At 38.9% G+C, this 18,219-nt stretch overlaps 1 protein-coding gene across 6 annotated transcripts in view; it reads left to right on the top strand.

Annotated features, from left to right (window-relative positions):
* Positions 1–18,219, top strand: part of KDM4C (lysine demethylase 4C) — a 261,790-nt gene that overhangs the window by 240,215 nt on the left and 3,356 nt on the right. For all 6 annotated transcript variants that reach the window (XM_065662339.1, XM_065662337.1, XM_065662336.1 and 3 more), the window contains 2 exons: positions 11,836–11,955; positions 16,843–16,935. In XM_065662339.1, coding sequence (XP_065518411.1) covers positions 11,836–11,955; positions 16,843–16,935 — 213 coding nt within the window. The remainder of the gene's footprint in view (positions 1–11,835; positions 11,956–16,842; positions 16,936–18,219) is intronic.

Here is an 18,219-nt window from a genome sequence, read left to right as displayed (position 1 = left end):
GAATTCCTGTTTTTAAAACTGTGGTCTTATTAAGTTAAAATCACACGTTTTCAAAAGCAAAGACCAACTTCTAAGGCTTTGGACTGAAGGCTTTTATTCCATCGTTTTAACTCCTGAAGCTGCAAGACATCGAAAGATGGCAATAATCTGATTGTAATCTGAAGCTTGTTGTACAGTACTATAACCGTATCGATTTAAGTGAGTTACTTTGCTCCATTATGGAGAGCAGAAGTGATTTTTCTGTGGCTCTTGTTTTTCCTTTGTTTTCTGTTACAGTAGAAAGACAGGCAACTTAACAGATAAGCATAAAAAATGAATATAGGATAGATTAAAGGCAAATTAAACCTTCAAGTGTAAGTATTGCCTTTACACAGTTTTCTGTGTATAATGTGCTTTCCACTTTATAATAGAATCCTTTATGAATCCTTATCAATAATGATTTTAGATAAGTTGAAGGTAATGCGCTCACAGCTGAGCAGGAGAAACAAAATGGAAGATAATCCATTACTTTCCAGTTTACAATAAGATGGCTGACTTTGCAGTGAAGCAGGTGAGAGACAGAAATGTATTACAGTGCTTTCTATGTTTGCAAAGCGCGTGTGTGTCCATGTCTGGGGCTGTGATTGCAGCCATGATGAGCATATACAGCACAGTGAAATCCCTGGAATTGCACAGGATCCTCTGGGATGATATGGCACTGCTGGCAGCAGGGAGGAGCATTACTTCCCCTCAGCATTTTTTCTGAAGTAACTCAGGAATTCCAGGGTGTCAGATCTGGTAATTTACCCCATTTGTTGTGTACTGCAGAAGTACATTATTTCCAGAGTTGCCACTGGGGTTTGGGGAGGGGGCTCGGAGGGTGGGAGAAAAAGGAGCATTTCCCTTGGTGTGTGTTAGGTCTTGAGGCAGGGGCAGAACATGAACTGCTCTTTGTACTTGTCTGACTGCAACTGATTACGGGGAACTTTAACCTTTAGATCTTCACCAATATATAGGTGGGCAGGGTATGAGGTAGTACCGTAGAATTCAAGAGTCTCCTCTAGTTTTCAGGTAAGCATAAGCAAGGATTTTCTACTGCACTAAAGGAACTTTGTCAGGAGCCCTGACTTCAGTCAGGGACAGCAAATCAGAGATCCTGGTGTCCTTGCCAACGTCACCTTCCTACCACTGACACTGAGTTTTGTCCCATAACAGTATATTGTACCCCAAATTAAGCTTCCTCAGTGTCATGTTTGCTTGTACCTTATTGTGATGCCCAGTACCACCCTGGATGTCCTAAGTCACATTCTGCAGTGTGGCCTTGAATTGTGGCCTTCTGGGTGACTCTGCATCTGTCAATTAGTGTTATGTTTCTATTTGTGTTACTAATACTTTGCTGAAATGCGATGTAATGGTTGAAATAGTATCTTTCTAAGCTGAATGGAAAGCAAATAAAATTAGATGTATTCAGGAAAGTATGATCCAATAGTTCTTCCAGTTTCAGTAGCATTTTAAGGTCAATATATTATACACAAATTTATAATATTTTTAGAATATGCATTCTGTGATCCAAGGCTAAATTTGTTGAATTACAGTAACTATTCTGTTAATCTGGTGATTTCACTAAATTTATACCAATTCAAAATCAGAATTGCACTCCTGGGAATCAGGGCTCCTCTTTCAAATGCTAATGCACTGTGGAAATTGCTGTTCCTGTTTAGATAAAATTCTTACTGTGGCAAATTAGCTACTCTCCTTTTCATTCAAATTGTCCTGGAAAGTATGAAACCTAACTTTGTGTTTCAAAAAATTTGTGTTAACTCCTGTATACTATCAGCTTCCAAAAGAAAAACACAGTTTGGCAGCCTGTTGAGATCAGTGGCTTTTTTCAGTTTCCTTTATTTGTTCCTCCACTTCCATTTTAATGGCGTTGGTAGATATATTCACTGTTTGCAGCTGCGGTATGCCATTTGTCGCTATGACAAGCTTTTCTAAATAGGAGTTGTTAGTTGTAATCACATTAGTTGTACTTCTTATGAAACAATTACAGGTGAGCATGACTGTGGAAGCTTAATCACTAGCACTCTTGTTGAAAGTTAATGTTAGCTGAAGTAAGGTAGGCAGAGGAGAAAACTTGCATTTAAGTGTCTTTTTAGAATGGCCCTGGGGACATGGAAGTTCTATCCTCAAGACTGTTCAAAGACTGCTCTCCCCATGGGAGCCTTTTCTTTCTTATATCTGTTCAGCAAGAGCTAACTCTTCCTGACAGCATGGTCACCTGGTGCTTAGTTCTGCATGCCTTCCCTTTCAAACCATCCTTAGCTGATTTCTGTAGGTACAGAGAGCACTGTCTCATTGCTAGCCTAGTAGGAATGAAGTAGGATAGGAAATTTAACTCAAGTCCTTATTTAAGGGGAAAATTTAGAAATTACTTCTGTGGTTCAACTAGAGTCAAGGAATGGACTGTTCTGTAAAAAAAATCAGGTCTGGATTTTTCCTAGTTTTTCATGTTGTGGGTCTTGGGATTAGAAACCCACTTGAAGTCTTATCAGTGAAAATCAGATGTTGTTAGTGTGTTTTGTCTGTGTTGTCAGAAGTAGCTGTTAATTTTGTGATTAATACCGAATGCTTGTTTGCTATAAATTGAAATGAATTTGCTATGAATTGAATTTGCTGTGAAATGAATTTCAGTTTCTCCAAAATAAAAGGATAGAGGTGTTGGTTTTTCAGTTTTGGAGACTGCATGAATTATAAGTTATAAAAGCCCGAAGGAGTCAATATTATGGCTTGCTTTATGCAAATTGTGATTTGATAGATTAATACTGAGGTCTGAGCTGTTTGTATAGATTTAAGCAATGCAGCAGACGACAGAAAATGCACAGTTCGATTTTAACAATATATACTCATGAACAGACACAAGATGAGTGAAAGTAAAAATATCTAGGTGTGCAGGACGGAAAGGCCAGGTTTATTGCAATTACAGTCTGATTTAGCTCTAGTTTGTCTTTTCAGTATCTCTTTTTCTTTGATCTTTGAAGCCTCAGGGCTAGATTATCAGCTTTCAGTTGTTAGGAGAAGAATTCCAGTACTGTGTCATGGCCCCTGTGCATGGAGATGAAACAATACTGAAAGGATTATCACCAGGCATGTTGTGAGGCTGAAGCCAGGCTGCTGCTTACCTCTGCCTTTCTTTCCATTCCTTCTCACCAAGTTGCATGACAGCCACATAGTGGGATTCACCAGAACCCTCTGATACAGAAAGCCGCAGCAGCACCACAAAATATATTCATAAACAGTTTTCCTGCAAGACAGCTGCTGATTGTTTGGAATATGTCTTCATAGAGGTTTTTGATGTGGTATGGTACAGAAATAATGAGTAACTTCAGAGGATGAAAAATACGTTGAGCTAAACTAATTGTTACAAATACTAGTTTTGAGCGAAGACTTAAACTGTCATTAAATTCATAGCATCCCAGGAAGAATACTGCCAGTCAGGTTCAGTGTATATTTATTCTATTCCTTTACCATTATGTATCATAATTTATACAGTTTCTGTATTTTTTATTCTTTCGCAGCAGAGCCATATAGCAAAAAATAGGATTAGAAGTAAATGCTAGCTCACAAAATGTGTTGCAAGAGCCACACTTAACCGCTTTAGCCCTGTATTGTTTATATCAATGATACCATTAATGGTATTTGACAAGAATTTAAATAAACAATGAGGCATTTTGTGCTTTGTTTTGGAAACAAAGCAAATCAACAAGTAAAACCCAGGAGTGTCAAGGAGATGCAAAAAATTTTGCCAAGTGACATTGAGAAAAATTTGAATACCGTTTAAACAAACAAAAATATTTTATTTTGAGTACGGTCTAAACCATACTGACTTGAAAAGTAGCAGAGCTCAGCACTGTGTCTGCCAGTTAAACAGATAAATAATTCTGTTACTGTTGAGAAAAATAAAATGGGAGTTTCTGAGATTGCAATAGGGGCTGTTAGACACTCTCCTGAAGAAAGAGATGCCAGCCTGATTATGTTTACTATCTTGGTTAATGTTTAATAACAGTTTGATGATTCATGCTGTGGATTTTGTAGAGATACCCTCATGGGAAATGGGTAAAATAAAGTTATGGATATGGTAGATGTGAAAATTATTATGTCATGGTTTAAGCCCAGCTGGTAACTCAGTACCATGCAGCAGGCTGCTCAGCCTCTCTTCCCCACCACAGGTGGGATGAGGAGGAGAACTGGAAGAATGTAAAAACCCACAGGTTGAGATAAGAACATTTTAATAATTAAAATAAAATATAGTGATAATAGAAATAATAGCAAGAGTAACAATGCTGATGATAATAATTGGGACCAAAAAACCCAACAAAAAAGGAGAAATTGAAAGTCAGAAAACCCAATTGATGCACAATACAATTCCTCACCACCTGCTAACCGATACCCAGCCCAACCTGAGCAGTGATCTGGACCTTCCAGGTAACACCTCCCAGTTTATATACTGGGCATGACATGCTGTGGTATGGAATACCTCTTTGGCTAGTTTAGGTCAGGTGTCCTGTCTCTGCTCCTACCCAGCTTCTTGTACCCTTCCTCACTGCCAGAGCATGGGAGACTGAAAAGTCCTAGATCAGGGTAAGCAATACTTAGCAACAACTAAAACATCAGTGTGTTATCAGCATGTTCTCAGCCTAAAGCCAAACCACAGCACTCCACCAGCTACTAGGAAGAAAATTAACTCTGTTATAGCTGAAACTAGGGTAATTTAACAAGTTCCAGAATAACTGAATGGTTCAGAAAAGGATGAGGCTACTCTGTATGCCTAACTTTAGTTATGTGTATTTTATATTTATATACATACACATGCACACGCACAAAATGCATTTTCCTATGTGTGTAAATATATATATATGAAAATGTTTTAGGGCTATGTTCAGGGAAAACTGGTCTCCAGTAGTATTCATCAGCTTTTGAGGAGGGTCATCAGACTATTACTTATGGCTTCAGACTGTTACTTAGGCTTCTATAGGTATGTTTCTAAAAGAAGACAGACTGGGGATAATGTGGGCTGTCTCCAGAATGAAACAGGAGAACTGCCTGCTCTGGATCTGGAGAAAGATGAGGTTGCCTAGGTCTTCACTGTCAAATGCTCTGACCATGCCTCCCAAGTCTTGGAAAGCAGATGCAGGGACTGTGAGAATGAAGCCCTTAGGTCCACTGTAGGAGAGGATCAGTTTCAAGGTCGTCTTAGGATACTGAATGTGCACAAGTTCATGGACCTGATGAAATCCATCCGCGGGTCCTGAAGGAGCTGGTGGATGAAGTTGGTAAGGCAGTGTCAATCATACTTGAAAAATCATGGCAGTCAGGTGAAGTTCCCAATGACTGGAAAAAGGGAAATATAACCCCCATTTTCAAGAAGTGGAAAATGGAAGACGGGGAAAACTACAGACCAATCAGTCTCACCTCTGTGCCTGGCAAAATCTTTGAGCAGATTCTCCTGGAAAGCATGCTAAGGCACATGAAAAACAATGAGGTGCTTGGTGACAGCCAGCATGGCTTCACTAAGGGGAAATCCTGCCTGAACAATTTGGTGGCCTTCTATGATGGGGCTATGGAACTGATGGACAGGGGTACAGCAGTTGATGTCATCTACCTGGACTTGTATAAAGTGGTCGGCACTGTCCCACACAACATCCTTGTCTCTAAACTGGAGAGACATCAATTTGGTGGATGGACCACTCGGTGGATAAAGAACTGTCTGGATGGCTGCACGCAGAGAATTGTGTCAATGACTCAGTGTCCAGCTGGAGACCAGTAGCGAGTGGTGTCCCTCAGGGATCAGTGTTGGGACTGGTCTTGTAAAACATGTTTCTCAGCAATGTGGACAGTGGGACTGAGTGCACCTTCAGCAAGTTTGCAAATGACACCAAGCTGTGTGGTTCTGTTGACATGCTGGAGGGAAGGGCTGGGATCCAGAGGGCCTTGACACTTGACAATTGACAGCTTGACAGGTGGGCCAGTGACAACCTTAGGAGGTTCAACCGAGCCAAGTGCAAGGTCCTACACCTGGGTGGGAGCAATCCCAGGCACAGCTACAGGTTGGGCAGAGAAGTGATTGAGAACAGCCCTGTGGAGAAGGACTTGGGGGTGTTGATTGGTGAGAAAATGAACATGAGCTGGCTTCAGTGTGCGCTCGCAGCCCAGAAAGCCAACCGTATCCTGGGCTGCATCAAAAGGAGCGTGACTAGCAGGTTGAAGGTGGTGAACCAGCCCCTCTACTCTGTTCTTGTGAGACACCACTTGGAGTATTGTGTGCAGTTCTGGTGTCCTCAGCATCAGAAGGACATAGTGCCCTCAGAGGAAGGCCACGAGGATTATCAGGGGGCTGGAGCACTTCCCATACGAAGACAGGCTGAGAAAGTTGGGGCTGTTCAGCCTGGAGAAGAGAAGGCTGCGTGGGGACCTCATAGCAGCCTTACGGTATCTGATAGGGGCCTACAAGAATGCTGGAAAGGGACTCTTCGTCAGGGACTGTAGTGATAGGACAAGGGGTAACGGGTTAAAACTTAAACAGGGGAAGATCAGGTTAGATATAAGAAATAAGTTCTTTGCTGTGAGGGTGGCGAGGCACTGGAATGGGTTGCCCAGGGAAGTTGTGAATGCTCCATCCCTGGTGGTGTTCAAGGCCAGGTTGGACAGAGCCTTGGGTGACATGGTTTAGTGTGAAGTGTCCCTGCCCATGGCAGGGGGGGTTGGAACTAGATGATCTTGAGGTCATTTCCAACCCAAGCTAGTCTATGTTTCTGTGATTCTGTGGACTGGCAAATGCCTTTTACCTTGCAGTGTTGAGTTCTCTTTTTCTCTATTAAACCCGCTCTGGGAGCGCAACTGTGAGAACTGAGTTTAGTAATCTCCCACAGAAAATATTCTGATCTGATCAAGATGGAAATTGATTTTCTTTCTCCTAGTAGAAGTTCCACAGAATGCTCATGAGAAAGTACAGTGGGAGGGAAAAGCAGTTTCTGAAACAAGACATACTAGTCTATAAGTGACAGGATTCAATCAGGAACCTTCATCATCAGAACTCTTCTATCTTTAGTCAGGGTAAGATCACATCATCAAAACAATTAACAAGAACCGTGTGATCTGACAGAGTTTCGCCCTGATTTGGTTAGACAAACATTCACATATTTCTGTTTGGTTATAATTGTTTTCTAACAAAAAATTTAAATATGCAACTTCTCTTGGGTTTATACCTCCTCTAAAAGAAGACATATGGGCCTCATTTGTGGGGGGGTTTTTTCAAGCAAATCATTGACGTACAATGACCAATGTTAGTGCTGTGAATATTACACTCAATATTAAACTTTATGACCATAACTTTTAAGTTAAAAGAGTTAATTGATCCCTTTTTCACCAATCATACTACGCATTCACCAGAGACCAAATAGGGTTTGGAAGCATATGATTCTGTTTAAGCTTCTGAAAGATCAAACACTGAGCTTTAAGCTGACTGTTAAAAGGCAGAACATTGTACGAGCTAATGAAAACATTTGCTGCTGCTAGATTCAGAGTAATGAAATGGTAGGGAATTTGTGAGTTCAGAATATTCAGACATGTTTTTGAGAGCTTTTTGCTTTTCATGTATTAAACCTGGTTTGTTTTTGTTTTGAGGATTATTTTTTTTTAATGTTACTAAATAAGTTGTGGCAACTAGATTTTTTTTCTTTTTTATCTTTTTTGTTCAACTGCTGCCTTCCTCACTGAGGAAAAATGCTTCAAACCGAAAGCTTCTTGTTTTTCATTAACATATTCTACTTTGAGCATGCGAATATTTTGCTTCCTAAGATGTCCTGTCTATCTAGCTTTCTGTCAGACCAGAGACTCTGTAAATTAACATTGGCTGATATTTGTAGCTGCAGAGTAATTTCATCCTTTCCTACTACAATCTTGACATGAAAGACTGCAGTATACTTTCTGCTATCAGTTTAACTTGCGGGCTTCTTTTCACCAGTGGCTGAAGATATGAGCTTATTTAGCCATGTTGACTTCAAGGATTGCACCACAGAGTTTTCCATTTCCTCCGAACTGACTAAATATATTTGTTTTTAGTGTGGCTTCTTTGGATCAAACACAGAAGTCAAAGGCTCTTATATCTTTTTAATTTTGAAAATAACTGTTGAATTTGAAATAGCTGAATTAATAACATAATTACCAGGCAAAACACTGTCAAAAAGGAACATCTGTTTCTGGCAGTTTTGGAGAATAGTCTCAATGGTTCATAAATTCATCCTAGACCAGAATATCTAAAATTTCTAGCCTTCATTTAGGAAAGCATTTGAACATATTTTCCAGAAAAGTTTTAAAAAATTAAGGTATCAGTGGCTGTAATCACATTATAGGAATTTTACAACATTTCACAGTTCCTAGATTCAAGTGCAGTCCTCAGGTGCAGACTTTCTTTTTTTTTTTCTTAGTGTGGCTCCACATTTGTTCCTAGTCTGTGTCAGCCATGCCCACTCTGCCGTGCAACTGGATTTGTTACTTTCAAATGCTCTGTCCAGCCTTAAAGAACCAAAGTATTGCTAAGCCTCTTAGCAATATAGTTTGTTTTGTGGTAAAAACAAAGGAATATCAGAACAGAAAACCAGCAAAACCATCTACATTATCTGTAGTGCTGTATACAAGAATTCCTAAGTGATAGAAGATAAGAGAAACCCAGTATTTCGGAGTATTTTTCAAACATCTGTTGTTAATGAATTGCTTACTATTTTAGTTCAATGCATATAATGAACCCCAGAATTAGCGTTTCTAAAACTAGAAAATACCACCTGTAATAATAAACAAGAAGAGTTTTAGAATTACTGTTATTTGCAGGTTTTTGTTCTTAAAAAGAAACTTTTTGCATGGCTGTAAACCTAGCACTGGTGAGACCATATCTGGAGTCCTTTGTCTGGTTATGGCTCACTTTTACAAGAAGGACCTGGACATACAGGAGCAGATACGTGCAGAGTGCCATGTATGAAAAGCAATGGATAGCAACTGACATACAGGAAATACCTTCACATGGAATTTTTCTTTTTAGGGTGGTGAGTCACTGGAATCGGTTGCCCAGGGAGGTTGTGAGTGCTCCATCCCTGGCAGTGTTCAAGGCCAGGTTGGGCGAAGCCTTGGGTAACATGGCTTAGTGTGAGGTGTCCCTGCCCATGGCAGGGGGGCTGGAACTTGATGATCTTGAGGTCCTTTCCAACCCTAACTATTCTATGATTCTGTGATTCATATGAGGCTTTTTCACTATGTGAATTGTCAAATGTTGGACTAGTTTCCGAGGGAGGAGGTAAAGTGTTCATCCTTGGAGATCCTCAAGCGCAACTGGACATGTCCATAAGCAGCATTCGGAGGCTCACCATGCTCAGACATGGGGCTCTGAGCTGTGCAACATCTGGAATGTGACAGTAGACACTTAAGTGAATCAGCTTTTCAGTAGAGATAGGTACAGTTTTTTTCATTTGTGTAGAGAAGAAAATACATGAAGTTAATTGTATGGGAAATGTATATGTTTTACAAATTGGATGTAGATTTACAAGTCGTGTACAGAAATGTTGAAGAATTACCATATCTTGATGTTTGACTTTTCAGCATATGAGTGAGAAAAGTGAGGTTGCATTTTTGCAGTTTTGTCAGTCTGCGAAACAAGTCTGATCATTCCTCAGAAGATAATGGTGGGAATTATTTTTGCAGTAAAAAGAGACTCTGAAATGGTTATGCAATGTGAAAATAAAAGGTAGGAAGAAACTCTAGTAGAAACAGCAAAAACTATTTATTACAGGTTTCCCAAACATTGTTCCATAGACTGAGACATTAGGATGATACATGAAGAATGGGATTGTTATTTGTCTAGTTATTTGCATGAGAACTCTAATTTTCCATATGAGCAATTCCATTAGCTATCCTAGAGAAGCTATGAGATTTTTTTTCTTGTGCAAGGTGCAAAGGGAGTAATTCATGCTGGGCTTTTGTTCTTGGAAAATTAGTGCTTGGTTTGACATTGTTAATTGGAAATTTCCTATCTTCCATGATGCGTTTTGAAAGTTTGGTTCAGGATACTAAGCCAAGACTCCTTTTTGCACTTTAGCAAGAAACAGATAGAGGAAGAAATACAAAAATGAAAATAATCATCCTGACAGTCATCACTGAGGAGAGAGAGCATTGAAAATATTTAGCAATCCCTGTTCACCAAGAAGTCATAATTATTCCACTGTTGGAAAATAGGCAGCAGCCATTCTTTTCCCCTACCCCCTTGCCTCTCTTGGAAATACCATGAATTAATAATACAGTAATGGCACCTACTACCCCAAATATATGGTGAAGTTGAAAGGATGTATCTTTCTGTGTCTGTCACAGCAACCTTTGCCAGGCAGACATGCAGGATGTACCTTAGAGCTGTCCTCCTGACACAAAAACATGAGGGTTGGCAGAAACAGTATTGTCATGCAGGAAAGTGTGTTTCTGTGAAACTCCAGCTTTTCACTTCTTTCACATGTTGAATCAAATTTCATGGATTAAGATACATGTGATTAAAAATAGTTTATGAAGCCAGGATTTGGCTAGCATGGTATTCTAACAAGCTGATGTCCCAGTAAGGATCTTTGTGGTGCATTTTTGCTCTCACATTTTAAGTTCTTTCTCATGATGATTGTTGGCCTTTGTTAGAAGTGGACTGTTGAACTCAAAAATAGTCTTTTTATAAATTGCTCTATGAGACTTCGAAAATAGTTATAGTACTGCATTAACATGAGGTAATACCAGGTCCTGCAGGGCGTTGTCACTGAGTACGTGTACCTGAGTCCTTGGCTTTATCTGTTCTCTTCCCAGCCTACACCTCTTAGCAGTGACCTCAGGTGACATGGTCACCAGTACGTTCACTCACACCTAGGAGAATACCACTATATTATTGCTAATTTACATGACAGGCCTTGTGATGTAGTCTGAAATACAGATGCTTTTGCGGGAATGAGTATTTGGCAGAGAGAGCTTCCAAAGAATTGGTGAGTGCAGACCTAAAGTGATCTTTTTCTGGTCCTTCATGTATTTGCTGATATGGACAGCTGTTCTTATGGTTGTATGGTCAGTGTGCTTTGTAAATGAATAATTATGTCATACTAAGCCATACGGGGCAAAGGAAACCCCAGCAAGGATATATTGCAACTAGCATAAACTGTGCTGCTCTGACATGCTCAGCAAGTCAGGCACAGAATTTGTCCAAAGTACAAGAAAAAAACCTGCTTATATCTTCTGGGGGGGGGGGGGGGGGGGAGGGAAAGATCCTACCTAATTCTTTTTTGTAAGCATTTGGATTCTTTCAGTGCTTCTCCATCAGCTAAACAAAGAATCCATTGGCGTTCTCACCATTTATAATTTGATCCATCAGGTTATGTTTCAGTCAGCAGTTAGCATCTAACAAAAAAAATGTGCTGTGGTTAACAAAACATGAGTTACTTGAATATGTAAAAGAGAAAGTGTTGCATATACACAATTGCAATGTAGTGATCTTTATTTTCAGTTTATGATGGAAATTAATTTTGAGGGAAATCTATCACAGTTGCTGATAGCTATCTGATTTATGCATATGTTGCCTTGCCAATGCAGCATCAAGCTGTAAAGAGAATGTTTCTTTGGTCAGTGTTTCATTTTTATAAAGGCTAACAGTGTCTTCTGTTAGCCCATTAGCAGGAGTATAAAACTTCAAACACACATCGTAATGAATCTCCTCCAATTATGGAGCAGCTTACTGGTAATTTTAGTGTGATGGCTCACTCACTGATTTGAGAATCTATCCTTTGTAAATAGAGCAGAGATTGCCTAAGGCTGGGCCCACCTGCAGTGGGAGAGGTTGTCCAAGTGAAATGGCCTGATGGAAAACTGTATGGTGCGAAGTATGTGGGAACAAACACAACTTACATGTATCAGGTGAGTGTCTATATTTATTATCATGTACTTGTTTTTCAGATGTCTTTATTGCAAATTGCTCATTCAGGTCTAGCATTAGAGTGGCCAGCCACATCTTCAAAGCTGCAAAAAGCTGGAGTGTGATCTCTCATTGTCACTGCTGGTGCATTTAAACTAATAAATAAAGCTGCCTAAACCATTAACAAGTGCTGCGCATTCTTCAGAAGTTGAGGTTTTACCTGTCCATATAAAATTCAGAAAAAGGCTTATTTAATATGAACTCAGGTAAACAGGTGGAATATTAAGACTGAAAAATAACATTTGTTATTTTCTCTAGGTTATTTACTTTTATTTGATGTCAGGTAATAATGTAATAAATGATATAAAATTAAGTATTGGTGAGTGACTACAGTGAACCTTAGGCATTTGCGAAAAGGATGGAAAGGAGGATAGTAAAAACAGGAGCATAAATAGCCTCACTTTTCATTTGTCCGAGGCACTTCTGAATTAATTAACACAGAATCTAAGAGGCGTTTTGTCCTAAGCAAAGGCAAAAGGGAGCTGAGTGTTGAGAGCAAGGCTAAAAAGCTGACTTCTGATTTCAAAGACACAATAATTATTTTTTTTATGTGCTTGCCTTTGAGAAAAATCAGTCAGCAGCTTTGAATACCCAAGTGACTGCTAGAAACTGCAATAAAACAATCACAATAATAATGGCACATCTGAAGGAATGAGAATCTAGGTACATTTCATTTATATATATTATCATTTTCACTTATATGTAACTCTTTTCATCTGAGGGCCTCACATTACTCTACAAAAAATGGCAAATTTACTATTATATCTGTAGACAGATTAAAGCACAGGGAGGCTAAATGACTTGCTGCATTGACCTTCTCACTTTGCCAATGACTTGCAATCGAACTCAAATCCTCAAATGCCTGATCCCTTGAGCTAGTCTGTAAATCTTACCTCTTCTCTTATATTTAGCAGCTGTGTTACATTGTGAAGGTGAAAAGTTCTGTATAAAATAAAAATATTATTGTTCTATAGTAGCATTCTATAGTAACATTAATCTTCAAATCATTTAATCTTCTGAACAGCTGGTCTCCTGAGGAATACTATGAGGTAGATTAGAGGAATGTTGTCATATTTCATATTTGAAGGAATCTGACATAGTCGAAACAAGCTTTGTCTTATTTTAGTCCTCTTGGACAACCTAATGAAACCAGGTTAGTTGAAGGAAAATGGATTGGCAAGCAGAGGTTCAGTAAAGTTTGGAGTTCGTCAGCATAACAGTCATAGGAGATTACTGTAAACTGCCTTGTAACAAACCATATCACAGGGGAAATAGCAAAGGTTAAAGGTTAAAGATTAAAGGGAGTCCAGATTGCACTAGGTAGGATTTTGGAGACAAATAATTATTTCAACCTGTAGGATGGAAGGAAGGCTGCCACAACATGGCCACAGGTCACAGAAAATCTGTGACATGGAAGGTATAAGGCTAACTTAGAATCATAGGATCATATAATAGTTAGGGTTGGAAAGGACCTTAAGATCATCAAGTTCCAACCCACCTGCCATCCACCAAATTGATGTCTTTTCAATTTAGAGACAAGGATGTCATGTGGGACAATGTTGAATGCTTTGCACAAGTCCAGGTAGGTGACGTCAACTGCTTTACCCTTGTCCATCAGTTCTGTAGCTCCATCATAGAAGACCGCCAAATTGGTCAGGCAGGATTTCCCCTTAGTGAAGCCATGTTGGCTGTCACCAAGCACCTTATTTTGCATGTGCCTTAGCATGCCTTCCAGGAGAATCTGCTTGAAGATTTTGCCAGGCACAGAGGTGAGACTGATTGGTCTGTAGTTCCCTCGGTCATCCATTTTCCCCTTCTTGAAAATGGGGTTTATATTTCCCTTTTTCCAGTCATCGGGAACTTCACCTGACTGCCATGATTTTTCAAATATGATGGAGGAACTTAAGCACACATTGCGAGTTCTTCCTCCAGTCTTCCTACACAGCCAATCTGAAAGCTCCCTGTATCTCTGCATACATATACTCAGTTCTTCTGCCTTGTGAGATCTCTGTTTCACCTTTGAGATTCTCTTGAGAAGCCTTTTTTGTGATCTCTTGGATAGTACAACAAAAGGAGAGACTGAAAAGGACTGTCTGAAATGAGTATTATGATCTAATAAGGCAAATCTGTTTTACTTGGATGAGCCTGTGAATTTTCCTCATGTTCACAAGATATTTGTATTGACTGCAACTGTACTAGTGCATGCAGGAGCTATGACACAATGCACCAGAATTTGTGTCACCAGTTTGACATTTACCACCCAGGATCCTTTACAATCCCTAAGCAGTGTTATACCTACCAAATGAAGCAGGTGTTTAAGTGAAATTGTTAATGTGATCTGTGTTTGATTTCTTCATCATTTTTTTATATTGACATTCACTATAAATTTTGAGTTTCATTTCAGATTCTTGAATTACCCATTAACTTAGAATCATAGAATAGTTAGGGTTGGAAAGGACCTCAAGATCATCTAGTTCCAACCCCCCTGCCATGGACAGGGACACCTCACACTAAACCATCCCACACAAGGCTTCCTCCAACCTGGCCTTGAACACCGCCAGGGATGGAGCACTCACAACCTCCCTGGGCAACCGATTCCAGTGTCTCACCACCCTAACAGGAAAGAATTTCCTCCTTATATCCAATGTAAACTTCCCCTGTTTAAGTTTTAACCCGTTACCCCTTGTCCTGTCACTACAGTCCCTGACGAAGAGTCCCTCCCCAGCATCCCTATAGGCCCCCTTCAGGTACTGGAAGGCTGCTATTAGGTCCCCATGCAGCCTTCTCTTCTCCAGGCTGAACAGCCCCAACTTCCTCAGCCTATCTTCATACGGGAGGTGCTCCAGTCCCCTGATCATCCTCGTGGCCCTCCTCTGGACTTGTTCCAGCAGTTCCATGTCCTTTTTATGTTGAGGACACCAGAACTTTATTAACTGCTTCCTAATAATGTCAGCTGACCTTTTAATTTATGATGTCCTGATAAAATCTCATGGAGATAACATACTACAAAAACAAGGTGCAGCAACAGAAGTCAGAATAAAATAACTTGCTGGTTAAAATTGATGATTTGAAATATAGTATCTGGAGTCTGAATGAAATTGGAACTATTAGAGGTGGTAGGTTTATATTTTGCATGAATCATGATACTATTTGAAGTCTTAGAGGAGCTCTTGTGTTTGCATTTAATGGTAGGCAATTAATTTCCAGTGTGCTATGCTGAATTATAGCTGAAGAACTTCCAGTTACTCTTCGTTGTAAATATTCAATATATTTCATAATGCAAGCGTACCTGATTCTGTGGTATGAAGCAGTTACTCCTGCTGCACACTGAAAATAAGCACATTTCCCATTCAGGAGGTGATTTTCTGATCACATGGAGCTGGCAGAGTTCATTTCCTGCCTGGTTCTTTCACCCGTGATACAGAAAACATTATTACCTACTGTATCATGCAAAAACATATTACCAAATGTATTGTACAGTAAGGCGGGGGAATAGCAGAAAGACTGCTCCTGTATCCTGATGAGAAATATCTAAATTGTCATAATTTTATTAAACAAGCTTAAGCCAAATTGACCTTTAAATTTCTCTAGCATACTGCTTACAGACTAGGCTTATGGAGTTAGTAAGAGGAGCAAAGACCAGCAAGTATGACTTTTGTGACTTTGTTATCATCTGTGTTCTGTGGATTTGAAAGGCATTCCAGATTTGTGCTTCCTATTAATTGCTGTTAAAAAATAGCTTTTAAAGAAGTTAGTAGTTCATAGATCTGTACCCTGGCTTTTGAGAATAAATATACTATCTCAGATTTTTCATCTATTAACAATTAATCTGACATACTCAGTTGTGGAAAGTTTTAATTTGAGCCTTCAAAATCCAGTGCATTTACAAGTTCAAATACGGGTTTTTTTTTCAGTTTTATCTATAATAATACTTTCAATAAGTTGGTATTTTCATATGTTTGAATTTGGGTTTATTCTTCCCCCTAAGTCTGTTGTCATTTATGTGTTTTCATTAAGTCACTTAAGATTTGGAATGGACTACTTTTAGTTTTATACTGAACTTTATACTTAAATACAATTTCTGTGGGAACTAAAACTGCAGTCATAGATAATAGCTGAAATTCACAATTGTTAGATGAAGTATTAAAAAAGAAACAGCAGCAACTGAAAAGGTTTAAATGCTTCAAAACCCAAGCATTTTAACATTCCCCACACCTAGTTACATTTCCTTTCTCATTTTCTGCTAACGGGGTTCATGTTGGATTAAATCTAAACCTAAGCATGATAAAGCTTTTCATCTTCTGAACAGAGCATTTTAAAGAAATTCCATCAGATTCAATAGAATTCTGTTAACTGGTATTTCCTTAGTTGTCACTCATACTTTCTTTCTCTTGATATGGTCTTCCTCAACCTTGAATCACAGAATGTTAAAATTAATTATTTATTTATTAGAGGCAAGCAAAAAAAAAAATTAGAGGTGAGTAAAAATGACATGAAGACATTTCAATATGTCATTCCCACAAAATGGTGTCTGTATTGTTACTGCTCAGCATTCCTAATCTAATAAATTTTACTTTGTTGTGTATGTGTCAGTGATGATTTTGAAGCCTCTGCTTAGAAACCTGTTTCAACTTATGCATGTGTTGCATTTCCTAAGAAATAACTTTTTTTTTTTTTTATATTTTAACCTCATTTTAGCTTCCTGAAATAGATAGCAAAATATAAATCTTTTGTATTTGCACATACATTTTTGTCTGGAGACATTCCCAGAAACTTCCTGCAAGAGTTAAATTATGATTTTATATTCAAATATGCATTTTTCCAATTAGGTCGAGTTTGAAGATGGCTCTCAAATAGTAATGAAGAGAGAGGAGATCTATACACTAGATGAAGAGCTCCCTAAAAGAGTAAAAGCACGTTTTGTGAGTATTTGCTCATAGTGTATATGCTTGAAATGCCAATAACATTATTCTTGGCTATATTCTAGATTTTCAGTTTAAATTGGACAAATGTTTTGTGAAGCCTGTACTAACATGACTCTCTTAGTCAACACAACAATTAGCACAAGTGTCAATTTGCTAGTGGTTAGTTGTTCTTCTAGTACAGGCAGATGCTGTTGTCAGACATAATTCTTTTCTCCTAAAAGGGACATCTTGTTCGATCAGCTGTCAGAGCATGAATTATCACATTAGTAAATATTTAAATTGACAGACATTCTGTTCTTTCAGTATGCTTATAACGTGCATACTTTTTAAAAAACTTCTCAAGTTTTCAGAGCTTTTAAATGCAATGCTTTTAAAAGCCTTGAATTTAATAAAAATGCAATTAACTTGTTCTAAGAAACAAAGTGCCTGATCAGAACTCATCAGTGTCACTGGATTTTTTGTTTCCTGCAGTTTCAAAGAATATCCACAAGCTAGTTATTTGTATGCCTGCCATGTGGAAAAGTGTTGAGGTTCATAGAAGCAGAACACTTAAAGACTGAAAAGGGAAAGGTCTGCCATAGAGTAGTCGGGGGAGACAGGACAACTGCTGGCCTTGTCATTACTTCTAAATGTTGTACAATTCAATCCATTATCAAGCCAACTCAGCAGAGCACATGTTCTTCTCATGTCCATGTTCTGTTTAGAGCTGTTTGTTCAAAACTGTGTTGCTTCACTGCAGTGAAGCTTTGAAAAGGAGAGCAGTGTACAGTATATTTTTTCATTGCTGCAGGGAGGTGGACTCATATACAATACCTGTTCACACATTCATTATGTGACATTAATTAGCTGATTCTTGAAAGCTGGGTGTAAGGAGTTGTAGGGTAATGATGTGAAAAGTTGATTCTGCAGGCATCTGTCAGATTGTATGATGTAATACATCACATTACATACTGAGGTAGCTGAAGAAGGTTCCACACTGACTTTCCCTTTCTGTGCTTCTTGCCGTGTGCAGCTGCCAGCCTTGTTATCATAATTTCCTTTCATCCAGTTCTCAGCAGCCAATCCAAAAATAGATGCCTTATATTTCAGAATCTAGGAGTTTATCAAAGGAAAGGATTGGCATCGTTCACGAAAGGGGAGGTAAAGCTGGGAAAGATAAAGAGAAATGAGGCTGTCAGCCTGCTGAGGGAGTGTTTACTGACAGGATACCCTGTTTTACTAAAGGAATAGAATATGATTAGGACAGCTCTTTCTAATGGGAAGTGCAGTGGTAAAATATTC

This window comes from Lathamus discolor, chromosome Z (assembly GCF_037157495.1).
Source record: "Lathamus discolor isolate bLatDis1 chromosome Z, bLatDis1.hap1, whole genome shotgun sequence".
NCBI lineage: Eukaryota > Metazoa > Chordata > Aves > Psittaciformes > Psittacidae > Lathamus > Lathamus discolor.
Note: the sequence above shows the minus strand (reverse complement) of the source record. Positions and strands in the feature narration are given on the sequence as shown.